At 39.0% G+C, this 17,229-nt stretch overlaps 3 protein-coding genes and 1 pseudogene across 4 annotated transcripts; 1 reads left to right on the top strand and 3 right to left on the bottom strand.

Moving 5' to 3' along the window:
• Positions 1-926: 926 nt before the first annotated feature.
• Positions 927-3,361, bottom strand: LOC122665199 (pentatricopeptide repeat-containing protein At5g14080). The gene is made up of 2 exons (XM_043861285.1): positions 1,655-3,361; positions 927-1,469 (listed from the first exon to the last, which is right to left on the bottom strand). Exons 1-2 carry the CDS (start codon positions 3,306-3,308, stop codon positions 1,159-1,161), a joined length of 1,965 nt encoding a protein of 654 aa, XP_043717220.1. The 5' UTR covers positions 3,309-3,361; the 3' UTR covers positions 927-1,158.
• Positions 3,362-4,894: 1,533 nt separating this feature from the next.
• Positions 4,895-6,477, bottom strand: LOC122665982 (annotated as a pseudogene).
• A 3,078-nt stretch (positions 6,478-9,555) lies between these two features.
• Positions 9,556-10,488, bottom strand: LOC122665205. Of its 2 annotated transcripts, XM_043861294.1 has the most exons (3): positions 10,349-10,488; positions 10,028-10,180; positions 9,556-9,775 (listed from the first exon to the last, which is right to left on the bottom strand). In XM_043861294.1, the coding sequence occupies exons 1-2, from the start codon at positions 10,355-10,357 to the stop codon at positions 10,028-10,030; spliced, it is 162 nt and encodes a 53-aa protein (XP_043717229.1). In that variant the 5' UTR covers positions 10,358-10,488; the 3' UTR covers positions 9,556-9,775. The 2 variants fall into 2 exon arrangements, 1 of the variants encoding a protein (XP_043717229.1); XR_006333453.1 differs by lacking the exon at positions 10,349-10,488 and having other exon boundaries at positions 10,032-10,173.
• Positions 10,489-10,672: 184 nt separating this feature from the next.
• Positions 10,673-15,777, top strand: LOC122665204 (formyltetrahydrofolate deformylase 1, mitochondrial-like). Its single transcript, XM_043861293.1, has 8 exons — positions 10,673-10,946; positions 11,183-11,292; positions 11,719-11,869; positions 12,012-12,085; positions 12,166-12,325; positions 12,752-12,850; positions 12,952-13,038; positions 15,535-15,777. The coding sequence occupies exons 1-8, from the start codon at positions 10,803-10,805 to the stop codon at positions 15,679-15,681; spliced, it is 972 nt and encodes a 323-aa protein (XP_043717228.1). The 5' UTR covers positions 10,673-10,802; the 3' UTR covers positions 15,682-15,777.
• Positions 15,778-17,229: the final 1,452 nt, after the last annotated feature.

The following is a 17,229-nucleotide window of genomic DNA, read 5'->3' on the forward strand; positions in this document are numbered from 1 at the left end:
CCTTTGGCCTTTCCCTTCTCTGACTGGTCTCTGTGAATGATAGAAATGATAGCTCTGGTACGAAATCAAAGAGCCCCTATCCAACCAAGAAAAATGATGGCCCAGCAACCAGCATCATCAAATGCAAGAGAGACCAACTTCCTTAGCCTCAATTAACTCCCAGCTTTGCATTTCATCTACCAAAGGGACCAAATCCCCTTGAGCTTTATCATTGCTGATGCTTGATGTTGCCACATTGTCAACCTTAGCCATAAATATATGCAATTCCATTCCTCTGGCTGCCTCTGCTTCGAAAGGTGATGAGATGCTAACTCACTACCACCATGAAGTGTTTCATGGTCTGCCTATTTCTTTTCAGTCTGAACATCCTTGCTAGTCATAGACATCCTTGCACCTTTGCAGTCTCATACTATTACATTTGAAACAACTCAGGTAGATGCAATGCCATTCACATTGAGCTGTTAGAAGCAAGGGAAAATCTTGATAACCCATCACCAATTTGCAAAGCTAGGATTTCATCCATTGGTAATGAAGTCACCCCGGCTGGTTGCTTCAAAGTAGATATCGATGATGCTGTATATTAAAAAAAACTGGTATCATAGCTTACATTTGCTACTTTGCAAGAGCATCAATTGTAGCTACCATCTGGTCTGCTCTACAAACAGAAGTCAAAGCTTGCTGAGATGGCATTCTACTTTGTATATGTTTGAGGGTGAGTATTTGACATGGAAAGTGATTCTGCAACATTTAATCTCAAATCTCAACAACAGGAACAAGGTCTACCTGGGAAATTTGACATTGTAGTCTGGGGTCTCAAGTCCATTGCAAGTTCACTCAACAAAGTTATCCTTCATACCAGTTAGAAGGACTATGAGTTCAGTGGTTCATCTCTTAGTTAAATGCACTTCACAATACAGCCTTCAAATGGGATCTGGCGGCTCACTCCACCTGCTGTTATCTCATCTTTTCTCTGCTGGTGCTCAATCCCTTCCAGATTGGGTTTTCTGCTCCACTCTTTTCCCTCAAATTAATACAAATTACATTGTTCATCCAGAAAAATAAAAAGATAAATGTGATTAGCCTTTTTCTGATCTTAGAAGGGATCTGCATCTACAGTTGATACTCAACCACTGAATAATGAGCAATCACACTTCATTTTTAGTATCCTTTAAATGCTCCCTTGGATATATCCATCCAAGCATCATTATTAGAAACTAGAGGTTCCTTTATTTTTGAAAGCAGCTGTAGGATCGGCTCTGGATTTAAAGAAGAAGAAAGAGATGCTTGAAGTTCAGAAGATATTGTTCTTAATATAGAGGGTGAAGTGTCCCTGACCCATTTTACATGTTCTATTGCGATCTTGAACTCTCCAGCATCCACTAAACACCTCAGTAAAATTACGTGGGAGTCAGAAATTTCTGGATGAGGATCCATACCACGGACTACCTTAGAGGCTGCCACAAAGTGACCTGTATGGAGAACATAATCTTGGATGAAACAATAACAAATCAAGTGAAATCTTCACTGTGATGACAAAACAAAACCTATTACCACTAAAAAATAAGAATATAACTTGGCAAACTGCAATTGTAAGGAATTTGATTAAGAACTCATATTGTGAAATAAAAACGGCTGGAAAGCATGAGACACATACCTTCTTTGCATAGAGAAAGCACTAATCGACTTAATATTGTTCGTGCAAGCAAAACATCCTGCTCAACACACTTGTTGAAGATCTCATAAGCAGCTTCCACCTTTGCTTCTCGACAAAGTTCTTCAAGGAGGGATCTGTATGTTGTGGCATCAGGAGACACTCCTTTCCCTAACATGTGGTGAAAAAGGTGCTCAGCTTCTTCAACCTCACCTGTTTCCGAAAACTTCTGAATAAGAATGTTGTAAGTCTTCAGGTTTCCAGGACACCCACTGGCAAACATCTCATCCCACAACCTCTTTGCAGGACGCAAGAGATCTTCTCTACAGCAAGCTTCCATTAAAGAATTAAAAGCACAGACATCTGGACCAAAACCTTTCCTTCTCATTTCCTGTAGAACAGCGTAAGCTTCTTTCACTCTCCCTGCCTTGCAAAGAAATGAAACCATCAAATTGTAACTCTCCAAATCTGAGAAGTAATCCTTGGAAGAAAGAACCTGAAAAACCTCCAACAGCTCATCAATCTTGCCTCTTTTACTTAGATTTCTACTCAAATTGCTCAAAGTAAGAAGAGTTGGTAACCTTCCTTGCCCAAGCATGGACTTAAAGAACATGATTGCAGACTCAGGATCAATGGAAGAGACTGATCCTATCAAAGCATTGAGAACATCTTCCTCAATTGGAAAATTTCCACTTACAATAGCTTCACCCAAATCTTTTACTTCCTGTACCCGTCTTTCTGAAATCAAAGCAAAGATAAATTCTCTATAATCTTTGGCCCTAGGTGCCACCCCTAGCTTTCTCTTCTTCTTCAAGACCACCTCGGTTTCCTCTGGTTCCCCTATGGAACGAAAAGCTTCAGCCACAATCCTATATGCCATAAAATCGGGTTTACATGCTCTGCTCCGGAGCTCCTCCAATACCTTGAAAGCCTCTGATATCCTAGACACCCTGCAAAGCCCATCAACTATCAAAAGCGCTACAATCGACCCATTCATCTCCCAATTGCCACTTTTAATCTCATCTAACAAACCCAATGTCTCATCCAATTCTGCGGTTCTACAAAACCTCCCAATAAACACACCAAATCCCAGAGTACTAAAAGGGATACCTCTAGAACCCATTTCATCAAACACCTCTTTTGCAGAATCAATGCACCCATCGGAGGCAAGGGCAGCAAGTAGCGAATTACATGTATCAGGTCCTATTTCATGACTTAATTCTCTAACTTCACTGAAGACTAAAAAGGCGTTCTGAGCTTTCTTACCAATGATTAGTGAAGCAATTACAGAGCGATAGACGGATGAGTCGACAATGATCTTCTGGGTTTTGATCTGTTTGAGGAGCTTATCAACGGAGTTGAATTGGCGCGAAATTGAGAGGGATTTAAGAAGAGATTGATAGGTAATGGCAGTGTGTGAGAATCCGGGCCTCTGAGAAACCCAGTTGAAGAAGCCTGTTGCAAGTGAATGATGGTCAAGGAGAAACGGATCGATGACCCGGGCGACGAGTGACGGTGTGAGAGAGTCTCGGCAGCCGAGTTGATGTAGAGTCTGTTCGAGTAAAGGGCTCCATGAACGACTCGGTCTCGAACGATTCGAAGCGGAAATGAGTGCATTGCTTATTATCTTCGCAGCCTCGATGGGAGCTCGTTTCATGTAAGAGGGTGAGTGGAAGCCAGAGAACGAGATAGAGAGCGAAGGAGGTTCGTTAAGACAGTTTGAACCTGAAAGCGGAAGAGGCTGAGCGCTGAGGTATTATCGACTCGGTTGGTTGACATAGCTTTTAGACTGAAATGACCAATTTTTGGGCCCTTATTACAGGGTTACAGGCTTACAGTCTTACAGTCCACAAGCACAGGCCAATAACCTTGAAGGGCATAATAGACTTTTGATTCTTCACACTTCATTGTTGGGCCGTTGGCCCTGGCCAAGGGTTTTAGCATTTTTCACAGGGTTTTAGCCTTTTAGGAGTGAACGGAATTAAAACAGAGACAACCATGGCGATACGTGTAAGGTTTTCTGCAACTCATCTGCTCTATGCTTTTATGTTAAGAGGACACGCTTACCTATTCTGGCTCCTCTACAACAAGCTTACATTAGAGTCAGAAACAATTTTTTACCATACAGCATTTGTTTGTCCAGAATTACTTCAAAAATCCAGAAATAAAAAAAATCAATTCTGTTACTTAGAACCAATTTTTTGAAACACAAAACACAATGGTTGCCATCCTTTCCTTGCTATGATGAAGTATAACATTGCAACCCTGGTTTATATGGGTAAAATTTTTCTTGCCAAGGGGAAAATGGAAACCCCAAAAAATTGTCACCTTAAATTTTACTGATTTTTATTCTGAAATTTCCTAATATATAATGTGACCAAACTTGAGCAATCTTAAATCTTAGGGCTCATGTTCTCTGTGCCGCAGCACAGGCTGCGCCTAGGCACATGGGCCTGCCACTTAGGGGGGCGGGATGGTCATTGTGTCCATCCCCATGTATCTGGGTGCAACCTGCACCCCCGGCACAGAGAACATTCTCCCTAAATCTTAATAGAAGTTTGGCTTAATTTACCTAGGAGAACCCAGGAGATGAATTTAGAAAGTACAATCACATTCTTGAGTAAATGGAATCTTATGCCGTGTGAATCCTACCTGGGTAAGTCATTGTTCCTTTTTTAGGGAAAATTACTTAAATCAATTAGATAAGAACGAAAATTACAAGATAAGTAGGTTTCAAATTTGTTTTACATCCCCACTACTTTTATTTTAAAAATACTTACTTAATCCCCAAAGTTGGTTAGTACTTAGTACTATGCCATGTTAGAATAAAATAAAAGAAAACTTTCAAAATTGCCCCAACTTAATTTAACTGTTTAAAAAAAACTGTGAAATCTGATGAAAGTGCACCTTAATTGTAGGACTAGAAATCAAAGCGGTTATAGCATCGAATCCAAAAAGAAGTACATCTTAATTGTTGAAATAGAATACAATAGAAATATTAAAAAAAAAAAAAAAAAAAAAAAGGATAGTTCACTCACACCATCCTAGAGACAATTTCATTAAGGTATTACATGCAGAGGACTCAATTAAGAAAGACCACTATGCTTCATCTAACACAACTGAATGAAGCGTGGTAGGAGCAATGGTTGGGTCATCAACTATGGCTTTAAGATCTGTAGTGTCACTCTCCAAATAATCTTTTATGGTTGCAACAACAATCTCACCAACACATTTTCTCATTTTCTATCTAGGACCACTTCCATTCTTGCACATAATCCCTGTAAGCCACCAAATAGCCCACTCAATAATTCCTGATGTATCATCATTCAACATATCCATATGACCATAATCAGTAACCACCATATGACGTCCCTTACCGGGCTTACATTCCTTGAAGAACTCCTCATGATTCACTTCCTTAGGAGCACAAGCAGGGAGTAAGGGATTCTTCCCCTTATCTCCCAACCCTGTTCCCACCACCATTACAGGGATTACAAGATCGAGAGATTCTTCTTGGTAGGTAAGGATTATTGGCTTCACTTGTGTAGATTTACTTCCCCCTGCAACAGGGTCGATTCCTATTAACACAGAAAAGCAATTTGATCGTCGTCTGATCTTGGTGGGTTTCTAATGCGAGAGAGAAAGCTGCTTTGCCACCTCTGCTATGGCCTGTAACGGCAAGCTTGGTGAGATCTGCTGTAACATTTTCAGGGAGCAACGATTCCAGGCCTTCGGAAAACCATTTTGTGACCTCAGCCGCATTGTTTATCTTGTCACTGCCCGAAGTCCACAACTGCTGGGGCTTGTATAGCTGTTTCATGTGAATCGTGCATGTAGAAGAACGTGAACTTAAAATGATGCAGAAAAAGAATGGAAATTGTAAACTACAAGCACATAGTTGCACACATAAATTTTATGTGGTCCAGTAAGATTGCCTATGTTCACTGTGAGACGAGATTTGCTTTACTATAAATGAAGAATAAGTTATAGCCGCAACTTGCCCTCATACCTTTCTCAAATTACTTATAGAGAAAGAACCCTCGTTACAAATTTAAATCAAAACCCTATACAGGAATTTTACCGTAATACTCAAATAATCTTAAAAAAGGTGAAGAGAAATGCACTCTGGAATCAGCCACACTTAAGGGTGGAAAAAAAAATATTTGCTACTACCCGGGCTTACAGCCAAACAAATGGAATAATTCACTTCCCCTTTCGGTTCACAATATCATCCTAGGTTTTAGTATTTTTCAAAAATACCCTTTGAGATTTCATTTCTTTGAATGTGAACCCGGGTATCAGGAAAATTCCTACAACCTATGTAGTAACAAAATTTCATCCCTTAACGGCCCTTCGGAATCAGCCCACTTATGCAAGCGAAGAAATATAAGACATCAGACCCCCTACAAATCACCACTATATAGTACTATATAGTACATACTTATTAAAAGTGTACTGATGAAGAAAACTATGTATAGGGTCAATATATTAATGATGAGAAGACAAACCTGGGGAGCTATACATATATATCCATGGGAAGCTACGTGTGTGAGAAGCTGTGAGTAGAAGGAATTGTAGAGAGCGAAGCCATGAAGAAAGAGGAGAACAGGGTAAGTGCCTTCTTTCAGTGGTGTGAAAATTAACAATGACTTGGGAGGAGGAGTAGCGATTGATGAATCTTCACTATCTACATTTATGGTCTTCACTTCATACTTTCCTGTTTCAAAGACACTACTAGTTGTGGTAATGGCAGTGCTCAAACTTGGCTTAACTTCCAATAGTGCCATCTCTCTTTCTCTCTCTTTAGAACCTAGCTACCTTATGAAAACTGATCAAGCTTCACCTCCTATTTATAGGAAAAAAAACCTTTGAGACAAATAATGGTTTGGTTTGGTTTATGAATTAAATGATATGGAGATAATAATGTAGTTGCTTTCAACAGAGGTCCCTTCTGAGCATGATAAGGAGGTGAACGTGATAGCAATTAAAGAGAGAAAAAAGTGGTGGTGGTGGTGGGGATATGTACTTTTTATGCACTTTAATTTTGGGGAGTGGTGGACGTGTTTACTGTTCTGTTTATGCACTTTGGTCTATGGTCACAGAGAATTTTTATCCTCTCCTGTTCTGCCCGAACAGGACCGTCCTGTCCTCTCATATGGGGTGTAAAATGACGACTTAATCTCCCTCGGACAGTGTGTTCAGGCAGAGGGTTAGATTGTCATTTTGTGCTCCCATGTGAGGGGACAGGACGGTCCTATTTGAACAACGAACAGGAGACGATAACGATTCCATGACATCTAAGTTAAATAGAGGTTTGTTTGCCATCTATGTATTAAGTATTTTGTTTTGGTTTTTTTTATAGAATCTATGTATTAATGATTATCGTAAACAACAAGCACATAATAGTTTTAATTTTGAATCCCCGTAGTTGTTATTACTTATGGTTTCAAGAAAGGAAAAAAAAAACAAAATTAAACTTCCTAAAATACCCTAGTATCTCATCTTCTCTCCATTTTTATATTTATATTCAAATTTTTTTTTTTTAATTATATTTTGTGGGACCCATCACCTCCTCCTTTCTCCTCAAGGCTGCACCTTCCTCGCGGCTGCAACCATGCAATTCAACCCCAACTTGTAACACCCCTCCCTATCCTTCTCTCACTCTTACTCTCCCATACCCTGTAACCCTACCTCACCGTGCTCTCATCATCTCTCTCCATTTTTTAATCAAATTCTATAGTAGGGGTGTAAATGAATAGTCAAAATCCGTGTCCGTATTCGTTTAGCATTATCCGAATCCGTCCGAAAGCTAAACGGATGTGGATACGGATAGGCTATAGCTATCCGAAAAGCTATATTTACATGTAAATGGATAAAATATCCGATCCGTATCCGTTTAGCACTATCCGAATCCGTCCGATAGCTAATCGGATGCGGATGCAGCTATAGCACTATCCGAGCCGAATCCGATCCATTTACAGCCCTATTCTATAGTCCAGTTTCGATGGAATTCAAATTTGGGTTCTAAGCCAGATACAGAATTGGATAGTTGAACGTCACAATTTGGGTGAATTTTGCCAATGATTTTGGAATTTCTTGGTTTCTCGAGCTGATTCACGAGGGTGATTAATCAATCACAAAGTATGTGGTTTTGTGCGGATTCTCAGAGAAAAGGGAACTGTATTCTATGATCTCTTCAGAATTCCAGAATCCATCCAAACATGATAAAAATGTATTTGAATTGGAATGATTGAAGGACAAAATCACAAAGACACTAAATCTTTGACTGTATAAAGAAATGAAGGTGTCTCTATACATTTCTATACAACGAATGGACTATGATTTAAGATTACCAAAATTTCATCTTGCCATGAGAGCACGGTGAGGCGGGGTTGCAGGGGAGGGGAGAGTGAGAGCAAGAGTATGAGAGGGAGCTAAGGGGTATTGCAGGATTGCAACGACGGGGATGGTGCGGCCTTCTGAGGAGAAAGGAGGAAGAGGTTGTGGACTTGTGGTGGGTCCCACAAAATGTGATTAAAAATAAAAGAATTGAATAAAAATGTTAAAAAAACAAACGGAGAGAAGATGAGATATTAGGGTATTTTAAGTTTAATATTGTTTTTTCTTGAAACAATAAGCAATAACTAACTATGGGGATTAAATAAATATTTTCAAATCAAAACTACTAAATGTAAACCAGAGTAAAAGCACATAAATTATGCATGCATTTCCAAAGATAACCATGATAGAAAAAGCCACTCCAATCCTCAAATAACAGGCATCTCCATATACAGCCCAAGAAAAACACATGTAAATCCTCTATCTGCCAGAACAATTACACGAAAATGAAGCAAGGAAGGATTATAGAATTGCAGGACATGAAGCATGCGGAATGTTTTAAAGCCCATGTTAATAATATGAAGTAGTGTCCATTCTCACATTTCCATATCTCACCTTCATTTTGCTCTAGTAAGGCAGTAGTGAAATGTTAAAATTTGTTGACTCGTACTAATACAAATTAGAAGACTATCTACTTTCTTCTCTTCTGTATCATTCCTTTGTATTCCACGGGCTGTAAATGGTGGAGCCAATGCCCCAGCAAGGAAAGCCCTGTCACTTTTGTGTGTGTGTGACAGATTGGCCTTTATCCACTCAGTGGCTTCATGAGTTATGTGCTCATGAAGCTACTAGTTGTATACACTCCCAAATTCAGTAAAATCCCCTTAACCCCCCAAAAAAATTACTAATATAAATTAGTGTGGAAAATCAACTAGAGAATGACAATACACAGGAAACTACTTGAATTTAATCATAAACATACAAAAATTTGCAGCAAAGCACATCCTACAAATAACAACCGAGCGATAAAACTATTCTGAAGGTAAACACATCCAAAACTTTGCAGCAAAGCACATCCTAAACATTTAACAACCAGAGTGTTCAAATTACTCTCTTGGTGTCTCCCTGTCGAAGCCCTTTCATTGTCCAACTGCAAAGTGTAACTTTCATGCATACAAGATATCTCTATGACCCATCAAGCACAGAGACTCAGAGAGTAATCCACTGCACAACTGGCATGTCCTAGAAGGTGTATTTGATAGGGATCCAGAAGCTGACCATAGTATAAATATCTTGAACAAAAAGTGTGAAAAGTTAAGACATTTCATATTAACATCGCCAAAACTATAAAGCATTGCCTCATACGAACCCACGGATAAATGTTGTGGAGTTTACAAAACTACAGATTGACATCACAGAGAACAATAAGAAAGGCAGATGGATGATAACTTTATTCAAATAAAAAGAACAAACAAGAAGGGGGAAATACATGGTAAATGATATGTTAATCTCTGATCCGGAAAAGAGAAGAAAGAAAAGAATCAATGCATATGTATGTTTATATTATCAATAAGCTCATCATTGCATTCAAATTTCTCACAATCCATACATCACAATTGCAGTTCAACAATGTCGTACTAGTAGTGTACAGATTAATGCAGGTTTTTTTTTTCTCTTTCTTTCTCTTCATCTCCAAACAAGCCTCGGTAGTTCTTCCATCAACGCCTAAAAAACAATTCTGGATTACAGAACATGCCCCAATATCTCTAGATCAATCCTTTACTCCTGCAACCCAAATTTCAAAAATTTCAGACTACTCGATCCAATTCTGAAAACATCTCAAGTGTAACACCAAAAAAAAAAGCGGACTATTGACACCAAAAGGGAAGAAAACGAAAAAATACCCCAAAATCTGCAATTCCTTATCATGATCTTAACTATGCCTGGAAAGATCCAAACTTCCTAAAGGTTATCCAGTACAGATTCTAAATTTGGTATTCATTCAAAATGGATACAAGAAGAAATGGAAAGGCACACCTACGTCTGCTTGGAGTAGGAGGAAGACAAGGGTACACGCTTATTTCGGAACATCATGTAGCCAACAGGCAAAACGACTCCGATAATCATAACCAATGCTCCCATTATGTAACTCAGTGGGCTCGGTGATTCTACCTCCAATATCCTCCTTAGCTGCAACACAAATAAACAAAAACCAGTTTTCACTGAATTAGATTTAAGAAACACCATAACCCTAGACTTCAGCTTTTCTTCATTTCTTCTATAACATGTAGATCTCACTCCAGAAGAATTAATGAGAAACAAAATCTAAGAGAGAGAGAGAGAGAGAGAGATCATTACAGGCATCATTAACGTCAGCGGTAGAACAGAAGAGATTCTCGCAATATCTTCGAAGAGGAAGAAGGGGATCTCCGACTCTCTTGGTCGAATGGCAATTTAGTAAATAAGCGTGGTGGTTCAGTAGACTCAGTACTCCGCGGAGGAAGAAAACCATCGGATATAGGACCACCATTGAGTGAGAGTGAGACCCACATGGGGACATGGTGGTGGGGCCACCATATCCGATGGCCCGAATAGCCATCTCATACCTGACGTGTTGGATAATCTAACGGTATCTAGTTGTTGGTGATGTAAAATTAACTGATTTAGTTAGGCCGGAGGTTGTGGTGGTGGGTGAGTAGCTACGCCGGCGGTCACCAAACCAGCAACGCAGAGATCTCTCCCTCTGGCCTCTCCCAGTTATAGTTGCAATCTCTAGTCTCTCTCCTGGAAGAGGAGAGGGGAGATAGAAGCGATGACTCAAAAACTTCTCCGAAACGTGTTGTTCAGTTTCCCGCAGGTTATAGGATTCACAAGGAGGGCCGTCAGCACATGGCGATTTCCCGCCGACCCTTCCACGTCCGCTACTACTCTCGGAATCCACGTCTTTCACTGCCCTGTACGTTCTCTCTCTCTCTCTCTCTCTCTCTCTTCTTCCCTTCCAAGCTTATCTCTTCATTTCAGATCTTATTTTGTTTTGATAAGAGGACGACAAATGACTGTGTTAAATGTGTTGTTACTACCTTTCTCCAATGCATTATCATTTATATTAGGATCGGTTTGCTGGTGAGACTTTAGGGATTGGATCTCAGCTTCTGAAATGGGATTGAATTGGTTTCTATAAATACTGTATAGGATGAAGTTGGGATTGTCGCCAAGCTATCGGAGTGCATAGCTGTGAGAGGGGGAAACATTCTCAACGTAGACGTGTTTGTTCCTGAAAACAAGCAGTTCTATTGTCGAAGGTCCACTTTTACTACTCATAACTGTTTCTGTATTGTTTTTGTTAGTAACTGTATCCATTTATGTGCTTAGCTTGTATGAATTCAACAGAAAGGGTTGGTTTTAACCTTTAAGCTGTACTTGATCTTGGATAAAACCAAATGATCACTCTCCAAGTCCTGAATTTAATTCATATTAGGGGAAGAAATTACATGGATAAAATGTGAGCTGAGTACAATGTTTTATCACTACTGCTTGTATAAGGACTGAATATGGAGTTTTGTATCATTTGGTATCACAGTTGCAATATCTGGTATTTCAGAATTTGGGGTCGCATGTGCCATCCTTGTTCTTTACAGTTTTAAGTTCAATTTTGATTGAAATTGTTGTAAATCTTAAACATGAATTTAACTGAATCTAAAAAGTACTGAACCAATACAACTTGGCAGCGAGTTTGTCTTTGACCCCATCAGATGGCCACGGGCAGAAATGGATGGGGACTTTTTCAAACTGTCAAAGATGTTTAATGCAATGAAATCCATTGTACGGGTGCCCGACTTTGACCCCAAATATAAAATTGCAGTTCTTGCTTCAAAGCAGGTAAATTTCCTGTCCCCCCCCCCCCCCACCTCTTCTCAAAAGGAGAAAAGGGGCAAAATCATTACAGCTAATTTCTGTGTAATATATTTGATGTTGTTTGCAACTCACTTTATTGGAACTATTCATTCTTATGCTGTTGCAGGACCACTGTCTGGTTGATTTGCTACATGCATGGCAAGACGGGAGGCTTCCTGTTGATATAACTCGTGTTATAAGGTGATATTTAAGAAAATTTATTTTCCTGATAGAAGTTTTGGCTTCAAAAGTACCAACTTACAGGGCTCAACTTCCTACAGTAATCATGACAGAGGTCCAAATACCCATGTTATTCGTTTTCTTGAAAGGCATGGAATTCCATACCATTACTTGTGCACGGCTCCAACAAATAAAAGAGAAAGTGAAATCTTGAATTTGGTTCAACACACTGATTTTCTAGTGCTAGCTAGATATATGCAGGTAATTAAGAGACACATGTCTTTGCATCATTCAAATTTGTCACTCTCTGGTCCATTATTCAATCAAGCAGGATACTGGGATATTGTTACTTAAGATGAAGGTGCTTCTCCCTTATATGGATTGGGTAGGTTAAGGGAGGAGGTCCACATAGGAATACTGTGGCACTATAATGAATAAGTTTTTCGTACAGAAGATTTCCTTTTGAATGGGCTTCCAAACCCTCTGCATGTGTTGTTTGAAATGACACTGGCAGGGGGGACAATCTTCCTTTCTATTGCCAAATCAATTGATAAATCATTTATCTTGGTATCTTCATCTCGTTTGTATTTTTTGCTGCTACTCTCTCTTTTGTGCAGGTATTGATTTGATGATTTGATTTAATTTCCTTCTGTTATTTGTGAGCATGACATCAGTATATATCTGCAGATTTTATCTGGAAATTTTTTAGAGAACTATGGAAAGGACATAATTAACATTCACCATGGCCTTTTGCCATCATTCAAGGGTGGAAATCCTGCTAGACAGGTCCTGTCTCTTCTTTGTGTATTCTGTGGAGTTGAACTATTTTAATTATACTGTCTGCCTTTGTCATTGTAGTTGTCTGATTTGCATTACAGTTTTGACAGGCCTTTGATGCTGGTGTAAAGTTGATTGGTGCAACAAGTCACTTTGTAACTGAAGAACTTGATGCGGGGCCAATTATTGAGCAGATGGTAATTCTTGTGCCTGGTTACTTATTGCTTGAACTACGTATTAATTTACTTTTGAACAGTCAATTATAAAAAGGGAAAAGGAAGTACACGTTGTCAGTGTGTACTTCCCTCTCAGTCTCTTTCCTCTCTCCTCTCTCCTCTCTTCTCTCTCCCATCTCCTCATTAAATGTGGACCCCTTCTCTCGCCTCATTCGATACACTGTTTCACTACCCGCTATTGGCTTGGCAGGTATGATGCCAATATAAGCAGCCAGCATGTAGATCCCTCTCCGTTAAAAAATGTTTATATAAAACTTGAAAATTGTGTGATCTTTGAAATGTTAACAGGAAGAATATCCAATTATTTGTGGGAGGATTAGTTCTTACCAGGAGATTCACAAAGCCACAAAATTTTGAACGCTTAAATGTTTCTAATGAATATTCAAATGACATACAACTAAATTGACAGGGGGAGGATTTCCAATATTGGGCCAGATCTTCTACAGTATGCTAAATGTGTTTCTGTGTATACAGCAGAGCAGGAAAGGTGGCATCTTCACAGTCGCCTTCTTGATTAAGCTATTCTTGACTGCAGAAAAACTACCTCTCATTGCCATCAAATATTGAGTGAAGAAAGAATAATGTGCTTTTTGTTTTTGGAAAATGATAATGAAGGGTGTGCTTTTATCTTTGAGTGGAAAATAGAAAGAAATCAAGGAATTGAAGGAGGCTCCTTAAATCAGTGGAAGTAACTTATCCCAGTAGCAAAGACAAGTCTTATTCACCCTACATTAATAAGGACATTGGAGAATTAATACAGCCAAGAGGCTATTCATGACAATTCCTGTATGTCTAAGGCCATGGAGATGATGTACTTCCGCTAAAGGGGAGCATGAAAATTTTTGGAGAATATGGACATGCCTGTTTCTTCCAGAATCTAATAAGATGGTAGAATCATTTTAATACTTGGAAAATCTAGAAGCATGTCATCACTGAATACAACAAGGTGCTTAAACTCTAAACCATAGGACATTTTCCCTCTTTAGCACCTTAAAATTGAAAATTTACTGATTCCAATAGATTATTGTAGAGTAGTTTGTGCATCACCTTGAACCAAATTCATCAAAAGTGACAATGCCAAGACATTAAGCTTGGGACAGAACGTATTGAAATTGCCCATCGAGGTGATGGATGTAAACGGCTCGAGTGCTGAGCCTACAGAGGGGAAGTCAGAGAATGCCTGAGCCTGAGGATTTTCTCAAGTAGATTAGAAAAGTAAATACCCTTGCCCGTTATGCTCTTTGTTCATCATTGCTACTGTAGGTCAATGGCATGAAGGGGTGGCCTGTGAACTTTGATCTCCATTGCAGACAGTTGAGATGAGTTGTTTTTGCAACTTCCAGTGTTTGCAAAGTTTGGAGAGAAGTTCTGTTGGTTCTTAAACGCTATGTTGCCTATTTCCTTGTATGTGCTTGAAGATGGATTGAGGGTACCAATTGATATTTGGTTAGCTTTGTCAGTATTTGATTGGTTATGAATGACAGAAGACTGTTTAAGGATAGTGACTAGTGTCATTCAGCTTCTGTCAATTTTTTTCCTTTTCCCTTGTAACTTGGAAGCAAGAGGAATCCACTTTCACCAAGATATGGGTTTCTTAAACATTCACAGCATTTTCCCTGTCAACTTTGATCTCCATTGCAGACTGTTGAGATGAGTTGTTTTTGCAACTTCCAGTGTTAGTAAAGTTTGGAGAGGAGTTCTGTTGGTTCTTAAACTCTATGTTGCCTATTTCCTTGTATGTGCTTGAAGATGGATGAGGGTAACAATTGATATTTGGTTGGCTTAGTCGGTATTTGATTGGTTCTGAACTCTAAAAAGTTAAGTGGTACTGAATGACAGAAGACTGTTTAAGGATAGAGACAAGTGTCATTCAGATTCTGTCATTTTTTTCCTTTTCCCTTGTAACTTGGAAGCAAGAGGAGTCCACTTTCACCGAGATATGGGTTTCTTATATTCTTGGTTTCCACATATACACTATCTTTGAACATTCACAGCAGTGTCCCTCCAAATGAGAAAGTTGTTTCCATGGAAGATGCTTTGTAGATTAAATTCGGTAGAATTGAGTGTAACTTTTGGCCATTTTTGTAATGCCAGTGTGGTGTGAAATCTTAGAATTTAAATTGGGTTTTTGATAATATAGTTTTAGGCTTTTTTCCTCTTTTGGCTTTCAAGTTTTGGGCCATTTTAAGATTGCATATGTGGTGCAACCATCCCCCCCCCCCCCTCCCAAATGATATTGCATTAGATATGTATTCTTCTTTGTGTGCTTTGTCTTTGATCCTCTGTGTATGTTTGTTGGGTTATATACTGTCATACCAGTTTCCTACACATGAAATAAACCAGTTTGACTTATTGTTCTTGAACTTTTAATCAAATGTGAGTGTAGGATTGTCAGAATTGTATACATGGTATGTCCAACCTAAGAACTCTATGAAGTATGTCAGTGTTGTTGTGCAGGTAGAGAGAGTCTCCCACCGAGATAACCTGCGGAGTTTTGTTCAGAAATCAGAGAACTTGGAGAAGCAATGCTTGGAAAAGGCGATAAAATCATATTGTGAGCTTCGAGTGCAACCCTATGAAAAAATCAAGACTGTTGTATTTTGAAGGGAATATGGAATGGAGAAAATTTAAAGTTAGAGGAATTGTGCGATGTATCTGCTGCCAATCATTATGTTAATTCTCCTCATTTCTATTGTCTCATCAATATCAGTGTTTATGTTTGGTTTCCTCTTTCTATTTTCTGATCTACCATTGGTTTTAATACTCAGCTGAACTTTTTTGCACCGATCAGCATTACTAACCTCAAAGAAAGGGTCTTAGAAATTGTGTAGCCTTAACTAAATACTAATTAAAAAAAAATTTGATGTGTAAATAGTTTTTCTCCCTTTCAGAATTTGTAGAGTCCATCTTCACTCCAGATAAGTCTCTTCGTAGCAAAATGCCCAGAAGAATCAGCATTGACTATGCAAATTTTGGATCTTAGTCAATGGGATGAGCTCTTAGTTGAGGATGAGTACTTGAATTTCAGCACAGATTCATGGGAAAAGTAAAAGAAAAAAGGAGTAAAGTGTTTATGTTTGGTTTCCTCTTTCTATTTTCTGATCTACCATTGGTTTTAATACTCAGCTGAACTTTTTTGCACCGATCAGCATTACTAACCTCAAAGAAAGGGTCTTAGAAATTGTGTAGCCTTAACTAAATACTAATTAAAAAAAAATTTGATGTGTAAATAGTTTTTCTCCCTTTCAGAATTTGTAGAGTCCATCTTCACTCCAGATAAGTCTCTTCGTAGCAAAATGCCCAGAAGAATCAGCATTGACTATGCAAATTTTGGATGAAGATATCTTTGACCTTACCTGTTGAGAATTATATGTTATTTTTGTCTTAACACAGTTGGATAGCTATTTGATTCAGCCTAGTCAATTTACTTAGTCAATGGGATGAGCTCTTAGTTGAGGATGAGTACTTGAATTTCAGCACAGATTCATGGGAAAAGTAAAAGAAAAAAGGAGTAACTTAGGAAGTAGTATAACAGAATTATTATCGAAGTGGAAGAGTAATCTAAAGTTAGCTAAAGAGAGTCAATTCAAAGCAGCCTATTAAATTGGAGTAGAGCTCGAATCAGTTAACGGGGCCAATCAATCCTATCTGGTGATTCAATGAGCAAGTTAAATTGATGGTGTCATTAAACCAAAACATATGACCAAAAAAAAAGAACAACATACATTCCACTTCTAGCTCTACCTTAGTTCCACAGGCTGTTTAGCCAATTTGTCAGCTTGGAATCAGCCAGTTCTGCTGGTAGTTCCAGTGTCAGGGTCTGTCGCCCTGTTGGGCCTGGCAGGGCCCGGCTTAGAGTGCAATTGTCATATTCCCAGACTGGTCCAGGGCTTGGTTTTGAGGCCTGATACTCAGTTCAGGCCCATGTGTGCTTGAAGTTCAAGCCTGGGTAAACCACAGTCCTATCAAGCTTTTGCCTATCTATTCCTTTGGAAATTGTTATTGGGGTGACATTATTCTTACCAGCTAATTAATCTTCTTTATTCAGTGAAAGATTTTGATCAACGCAGGTTTGGCCTCATATTCACCACAATTTGCTGGGCTAGGACTTGGTCAGGCCCCAGGCACAAGCCCACCTTTGCATCCACCTTC

The sequence above is a fragment of the Telopea speciosissima genome, chromosome 6 (genome assembly GCF_018873765.1).
Source record: "Telopea speciosissima isolate NSW1024214 ecotype Mountain lineage chromosome 6, Tspe_v1, whole genome shotgun sequence".
NCBI lineage: Eukaryota > Viridiplantae > Streptophyta > Magnoliopsida > Proteales > Proteaceae > Telopea > Telopea speciosissima.

Bases quoted from the DNA above. Each gene is read 5' to 3' on its own strand.
- LOC122665199 (XM_043861285.1), bottom strand. From the start codon at position 3,308: ATGAAACGAGCTCCCATCGAGGCTGCGAAGATAATAAGCAATGCACTC. The intron at 1,470-1,654 runs GTATGTGTCTCA...TTCTCCATACAG, and splicing joins GCTTTCTCTATGCAAAGAAG to GTCACTTTGTGGCAGCCTCT.
- LOC122665204 (XM_043861293.1), top strand. From the start codon at position 10,803: ATGACTCAAAAACTTCTCCGAAACGTGTTGTTCAGTTTCCCGCAGGTT. The intron at 11,870-12,011 runs GTAAATTTCCTG...ATGCTGTTGCAG, and splicing joins CAGTTCTTGCTTCAAAGCAG to GACCACTGTCTGGTTGATTT. The intron at 12,326-12,751 runs GTAATTAAGAGA...ATATATCTGCAG, and splicing joins TGCTAGCTAGATATATGCAG to ATTTTATCTGGAAATTTTTT.